At 40.8% G+C, this 8,050-nt stretch overlaps 1 protein-coding gene across 1 annotated transcript in view; it reads left to right on the forward strand.

The window, feature by feature from the left end:
• LOC139582984 (solute carrier family 35 member F1-like) overlaps positions 1-2,511 on the forward strand; it is a 122,628-nt gene extending 120,117 nt beyond the window's left edge. Inside the window, exon 8 of the mRNA XM_071413545.1 lies at positions 455-2,511. Within this exon, the coding sequence (XP_071269646.1) occupies positions 455-679 (225 nt within the window). The 3' untranslated portion in view covers positions 680-2,511. The remainder of the gene's footprint in view (positions 1-454) is intronic.
• Positions 2,512-8,050: the final 5,539 nt, after the last annotated feature.

Raw genomic sequence — 8,050 nt, forward strand, 5'->3', positions numbered from 1 at the left:
TCAGTGTACATCTTGGGGGAATATGTGCTTTTGCTTTTGTACCATGAGATCTGTCAGTAGATCATGAGCAGCCCTCAAGGCAGCCTGTTGGGAACTCAGAACACTGCTATTACAATGCCCTCAATGTGTTTCATCTTATCAGACAGAGATTATTTAGGTTTGTTTGTTGGAGGCAGCAGGTAGCCTAGCGGTTAGAGCGTTGGGTCAGTAACTGAAATGTATCTAGTTCGAATCCCTGAGCCTACACAATGTTCCCTTGAGCAAGGCACTTAACCCTAATTGCTCAAGAGTTGCTGTTAATCATGGTCGACCCTGGCCACGACCCCACTCTCAGGGGGAGTTGGATATGCAAAAAAATACATTTCCAATTTAGATGTGTGTATTAGTACACACTTCTGAAATAGGACCAATATAAGCAATTTCTCAGTTGACTGAGTGTATGTGTCTGCTCCAGTTCTCAGGCCTCTACCTCCTGTCCTTCGTCATCATCGTGCTGGGTCTGGTCCTCTACACCTCTTCCTCTACCTACGTGGCCCAGGACCCGCGCATCTACAAGCAGTTCCGCAACGCCGGCCACCCCATTACGGACACGCCCACTCTGGGGCCCCTGGAACCCTCGGTGACCTATACCAGCCTGAGGCAGGAGATAGAGGAGGAACCTCGCATCAGGGTGGCCTGAGGGGGTGGAGCCTAATCATCCACTGCACCGCCTCCCAGATTCTGTACAGAGAGAATGATAATGATCACTGAATGATAAAGATATAATCATGTAGCAAACAAGCAAAAGTACACTGTGATCACAAACTGTGAATAGATAGCAGTGACTATTTCAGATTGAGGATTTGTTTCATGTATAGAAATATACTGTTCCCCCATCACATTCCCTCTTACTGTACATTTGACATGTTTAAAAAGGTTTTGTGTTAAAGGCTTGTGTAAATGGTGACTGTTTCTTTTTTACATCAGCACAGAACTTTATTGGATTTTAAGATTTGAATTTGAGCTGTGGGTCTAGCTCTCCCATATACTTTATTCCAGTGTTGTATTGTTCCCTCAGAGATAAGATAAAGTAATACACAGACTTACCATGAGTCAGTGCCTTACAATGTATTACTGTTGTGTGTTAGAGCTGCACATTATAAATGGCCCCTTCCTTGTGAGCCCAGAATTGTCTGAAGACATTGGATACTGATGTGGCCCCTCAATTTATATTAATAAACTCTATTTAGAGCACTGTGGATTGCTTCTCTGCATTACATTTAGTCTGCCCTTACAACTACTTACTAAACCACACATATATCCAACTTTCCATGTTGGAGACATTATCTCCTGAGGCCAATGGGTATAAAGACAAATATATCAGGATTCCTAATGAAGCAAAGTGATTATTGTACATTTGTTTCATTGTTCATACGTACACTGAACTCGCGTGGATAGAAAAAAAATGTGATGATTACAATGCACATGTCATTCCAGAATTGTGATGTTCTGTTTAACTGATTGTCCAGCTGTTGGATTGTATTTTAATTGTGTTGCTTTTTATTCCCTGCTGGATTTTATCCAAAGCACATTAATGGAATGATTTGGAACATATTTCTTTCAAAGTAATATTATCCTCTGTTTTTTGTATTCTATTTGATGTTGGTGTATTGGAGCCCTTGCTGTCAGAAGTGTTGCTTAAAATAAAGTATATTGGTCTGAAACGCAGAGAAACGGAAATATCACACCACTCAAAACATGGTGAAGATTTGTAGCAAATAAACACACAGAAACAATATTTACCACTGAAGATTGGTAGAGTGGTTGTGCAGATTCATATGCTATCACTGGGTCAGAACCACATCCACAATTCATTACTGAGTGCAGGTCCACACCTACAACACTGAAAGAGCAGGTCATGTTGAAACAGTTACTTGTTCATTTTCATTATATTCTGGAACATGTGTAACGTTCATTTTGCCAGACTCAGCAAATGTAATTTGGTCATAGGGACCAGATTGCAATATCTTATATCATAGGGTTTTTCCTAAACTTTATATGATATGGTAAAGTGGGTCTGCACATACAGTATGCAGCAGGATGTTATGCCAAAATCAATTTATATGGAATATCAGAGGGAAAACATGGATCTCTTACTTTGCATACCGCATTGCACTTCAAATACAAGTCACAACCTTAACATTGCCAAAAGTTTAAAGGAAAGGTTGCTGTCTTGTGTAAGGCCTAAATGTGCTATCAATATTCTTTAGATGTGTTGGTACTTAGGCTGTAATTTGCTTAAATCACCTAGATTAATTAAAATAGTAGCATACTGATTACATATTGTACCCAATGGGTAAGCCTAAACCTTCAACTGAAACTTAAGACCTCATATAGCAGTGGCATATGATGTAAACAGAGAAGAACCTGCAGTAATTTACCATTTTGATATTTGCATGTTCTAGGTGGATTGGCTGTGGTAATGTCTATTAACTGTAAATTGTTTTCAAATAAAATACTTTGTCAAACAGAGATTGAGAGAATTGTGTGATTTATACAAACGTCATCCTGATGATGATCACCACGCAATTTGTTGAAGATTGTTTTAACTAATGTAGCGAAATGGTACAACCCGAACAGCTGCTCTTGATTTAGATCGGCTCGGTTCAGTTAGCATTTTTAGAATAGCCTATTCATCTTTTGGTACACTATACACTACCGTTCAAAAGTTTGGGGTCACTTAGAAATGTCCTTGTTTTTGAAAGAAAGGCATTTTTTTGTCCATTAAAATAACATCAAATTGATCAGAAATACAGTGTAGACATTGTTAATGTTGTAAATGACTATTGTAGCTGGAAACGGCAGATTTTCTATGGAATATCTACATAGGCGTACAGAGGCCCATTATCAGCAACCATCACTCCTGTGATCCAATGGCACGTTGTGTTAGCTCATCCAAATGTATACTTTTAAAAGGCTAATTGATCATTAGAAAACCCTTTTGCAATTGTGTTAGCACAGCTGAAAACTGTTGTCCTGATTAAAGAAGCAATACAACTGGCCTTCTTTAGACTAGTTAAATATCTGTTCACCCATGTTGGTGGGCAAAATGTACATCCTCAAATCAAAACCCAACTTTAATTTACCCATTGTGACCCATTGTTACCCATAATATTTTGTCATGGGCAAAGAGAACAATTTGCAGTTTTATAGCTTATTTCCTGCAATACTAAACATTTTGTCATGGGGCAGAGGAAAATCTGTAGTTTTATATCTTATCTCACACTATTCTACACATTTTGCCATGGGCTAAGAGAAAATTTGACATTTTTAAAGCTAAAATACAGGTGTGTTGACTGTGATAAAATGCACTGGTTTATGAGCTATCTTGCTTGCTAAATGAACAAATGAAATAAGCAGTGGCATGGTGCATATAGCCATTGAAGGACAGTGACATATGTGGCTTTCAGTTAGATATTTTTGGCAACCCATCCCGTGAGAGTGAACGACATTCCGGTTAATCTGTTCTGTTATATTTAATCTAATCTGATTAAAACAGTGCACTGTTTGCTATGAATTATATCTGATGGTGTTTGCATGTTTAGGTAAAAAGTCTAACGTCCTGTTTGGAACACTGACAAGTAAAGACCAATCCGATTGTCTGTGCTTGCCTCTCCAGAGGCCTACGCCCCTGCTGCCACACATATAGCCAATGCAGTTGATTTCAGATGGTGTATGAAGGGTAGGACTAGTCCTCCAGTTCGGAGGGTACAGTATAACATAATAATCCGGAGGGAGACAGCTCGGAGACTGAAACCATTTGTGACTAGTTTCCGCTCCCCATATCACCAGCTGATAAAAACACTTTGAAGCGACTCAGCAGTGCAAAAAATTGGATAACCTTTTTTTCCTCTACGGCTTCAATCATAGACAGACTGCCTGTAATAAACCAAAATCCTGCAAGGGGATACAGCTCAAAAGGTTCTCCAGAGTAAAATGCCAATGTCGAGCTTCCCAGTACAGCATTCTAAAGATTGGGTATGATGAGTCAGATGAGGTCTCTGCTTTGAGGATTATGTTTCTGGCCAGAATTCACACATAACTTGGCCATAGCCACAGCACAACAGTCAAGAGCGTTCATCTGCACTGCCAAAAAGTCCATCTGTATAACAAATCTGGCATGCAGCTCATAGCAGGCAATAAAGGACAGTACCACCTTTGAATCCCATTGTGTTCACAGTGAAGAATCTAATTATAATTCATAACTGGCTGTGGAAAGCAGACTAGTCCTAAAATTGATCCCCGCAAAAGTAAAAAATGGTATGCCCCATATGACCTTGCCTAATAAATCAGACTGAAACCAATTCACAGTCTTGTGCACGTGCCTTTGGTCACAAGCAAACAAATCTTGATTGGCACCCACAGACAGCTGCATTTTGAAATCTGTTTAACAATATTTTCCTGTGGATATTTTGTCTCAAATTGACACACAAGGACCAACCCATGGACAATCGGCAAAGAAAGTTCACAATATTTTAGTCAACATTTGTGTCAGACAAGGGACGTTTAGGCTTTTTCTATGTAAATATGCGTGGTTATGCCTGCACAATGGAAGGCATTGCCACAATCGGTATCACATATGACCTACCATAGTTCTGTAGTTGGTTGAGTACATGCTGGAAAACGTTGGCAATGCTTCCGTGATGCTCAATAGCAGTGGTGTAAAGTACTTAAGGGATCTTTACTTTTATTTAAGTATGACTATTGGGTACTTTTTCCACTACTGCTCAAGAGCCAAGTAATACAGCTCCTTCCATTCAAACTTCAGCATGTTTCCCTCATCATCATCTTTGTCTGCCAAATAAGAACAAAACACCTCTGGAGAGGCAAGCCCAGACAATCAGATTGGTCTTTTTGGCCTATAGGCAGGGCAATGTTAATGGAAGCTAATGACCTAAAGGCATCCCTTACTCGTATACTGTATGTTCCATTTCATGATCCTAAAATACATTTTACAAACTCTACATTTCTGTAAGTGGCAGACAGGAATCGATCTGTGTTCATTTCAAAATGAGTCCTGTTTTCCCTGTAGTTTTTGGTCTCCACTAGATTTAGATGGGGACTGTTGTGGCGTTATCCATGTATTGGAGCATAAATGCAATTTCACCCTTGACATGCAGTGCATCCACTTGTGCTAAAGCACTCTACCCTGAAGCAGGCCTCTCCCCCCTCCCCCCCCCCCCCTACCAGACCACCGTGAGCTGGAGACCATGTTCAGACATTACACCCAGTGTCGATTCCAGTGGCTCTTTACCTACTGGCTGTTCCGCCAGCTGTCGTCCTTCGACAGGCAGCTCAGGGCCATTTACCTACAGTGGCGGAAGCACAGCAAGAGGAAGGTGGCGTCCTGGGGAGGCACGCTGTGTGACGTCCGCTACCTGGCCTCGCTCTAACGCATCACCACCGACTACTGGAGAGGGAAGCTGGCCCGGGGCGACAGCACTGTGGGTGAGTAACGCTTTGAGATGTTGCGCCTTGCCCTATACTTTTATTCTACTTTATGTTAACGTTATGCACAGTCATGGCACTCTGATTCGATTGACTGCGCTGAGTGGATCAAACCTTGTGCTTTACTCTGGATTTGTTTTAGAACGGGACCCACTCTTGGGTGCTCATAAATATTCTTCACTCATCATGGTTATATTCAATTTCTATGCCCCAAGAATAATATCATACCACCTTGACTTATGACTGTTAATGGTATCATTTCTTTATACATTATTGATTGGATGCAGTGAGTAGGGAAATGAATAAGCCTCTCCCTTGACACTGAGGCTCTTCTATTGAGCGTTACCCTGTGTTCTGCTCTGCTATCTGTTGTACTATGACAGGTCTTGAACAAAGGCCACTGGCTTTCATGCCAAGTGTCTATTCTCCTTCTTCCCAGGAATTCAGATGGTGGAGAACTATTTCTCCATGTGCAATCCACTGGTGGCCTTAATTGTAAGTGCATTTCCAGCTGATACAGATATTGTGCCTATCGGCATTTTGTCTGGTGGTAATTGGGCTATCTTGGCAAACATGCCAGTGGTCATGTGGTGTCCCATATACAACAGGAGTTCCCTGATCCTGTTGCAGAATACACAGGGTTTCTCCCTCCCCATATTAACTGATACCATTCAAAAGTAAAAAAGTAAAAGTTGTCTAGTAAAAATGTGATGCCTTCTGCCAGGTATAGACAGACAAGACAGACAAGACAGACAAGAAAGACAGACAGACAGACAGACAGACAGACAGACAGACAGACAGACAGACAGACAGACAGACAGACAGACAGACAGACAGACAGACAGACAGACAGACAGACAGACAGACAGACAGACAGACAGACAGACAGACAGACAGACAGACAGACAGACAGACAGACAGACAGACAGACAGACAGACAGACAGACAGACAGACAGACAGACAGACAGACAGACAGACAGACAGACAGACACTGATTTACATGATCAATGGCAGTGGTGAAAGAAGTACCCAATTGTCATACTTGAGTAAAAGTATAGATACCTTAATAGAAAGTTACTCAAATAAAATTGAAAGTCACCCAGTGAAATACTACTTGAGTAAAAGTCTAAAAGTATTTGCTTCTAAATATACTTAAGTATCAAAAGTAAATGTAATTGCTAAAATATACTTAAGTTGAATCATTTCAAATCCCTTACATTAAGCAAAGCAGATGGCACCATGTTCTTGTTTTTAAAATGTACGGATAGCCAAGGTATACACTCCAACACTCAGACATCATTTACAAACTATGCATTTGTTTTTAGTGAGTCCGCCAGATCAGAGGCAGTAGGGAAGACCACGTGTTCCCTTGGTAAGTGCGTGAACTGGACCATTTCCCTGTCCTGCTAAGCCCTCTACATGTAACGAGTACTTTTGGGTGTCAGGGAAAATATATGGAGTAAAAAGTACATTAATTTCTTTAGGAATGTAGTGAAGTAAAAGTTGTCAAAAAATATCAACAGTTAAGTAAAGTACAGATACCACAAAAAACTGCTTATGTAGTAGTTTAAAGTATTTTTACTTAAGTACTTTACACCACTGATCAATAATGGCTGGTTCTACCAGACTAGGTTATGCCTTGGATGTTATATGCACCCAAGAAGTAGAAAATAATCAACAAATGTCAGTTAACATCAATTGTTTCGCAATTGGGTTATCAAATGTATCAAATGAAGTGGTTTACCTTCTGTATTTCTACAAATGATGAGCCTGTGAAAGCTGTTGCCGCTGGCCGGATACTTGCCAACATTCCTAGGAATGCTCACAGTGAGGGCATGTCTGTATGATGCTGATGAGAGCCTCCTTGTTGGTCTTCTCTCTGCTGCATGTTCGGCTCAAACTGGACATCTCTTGAACAACTGCAGCAGGCAATCTTATGAGGTGGTGTTGACTGGGAGAGCCTGTGACAAGGTGATTTATATTAGACAGCCAAGTGGTAAATTGCATTTTGGTTTTAAAGAAAGGACAACGCTAATGCACTTCACAACCAAAATGACTACTAGTTGTATCTGCTTGGCTGGGGAATTGGCCTACTATTTTATCAAGCTGGGTATTGTATCTTTGAGTACAACTTTCCACATAACACACTACCTGTCGTCGATGAAGCAGTCTTTCATCAAGGCAGTAACTCTGGTCACTATCAGAGGCCTCATGATGATGTGTTCTTTTCATAGGAGTTGAGGGAGACTCTGGCAACAACGGAGGTGGTGTCACAAAGGTACTTGTCACATTTCACACTTTCATTCTGAGGTCTTGCCTGACAAGCTGTGAACATGATAAGTGAACAGTGAATGATATGATTTTGAGGATGCTAAACCATTGCAATCACATTGCTGGACATGTTATGATACCCACCTTTGCTGCTTCTGTTAGGTCCCAGCATCCATTCATGACCAGGGGATCACTCTGGCACCCAACTGTCCACTTTGTCTAACAGAAAAACAGGTTAAATGATTGTCATCATCCTTCAATAATAAACGTTGCTTGAGAAACGTAATCTCG

Source organism: Salvelinus alpinus, chromosome 8 (assembly GCF_045679555.1).
Source record: "Salvelinus alpinus chromosome 8, SLU_Salpinus.1, whole genome shotgun sequence".
NCBI classification, from domain to species: domain Eukaryota; kingdom Metazoa; phylum Chordata; class Actinopteri; order Salmoniformes; family Salmonidae; genus Salvelinus; species Salvelinus alpinus.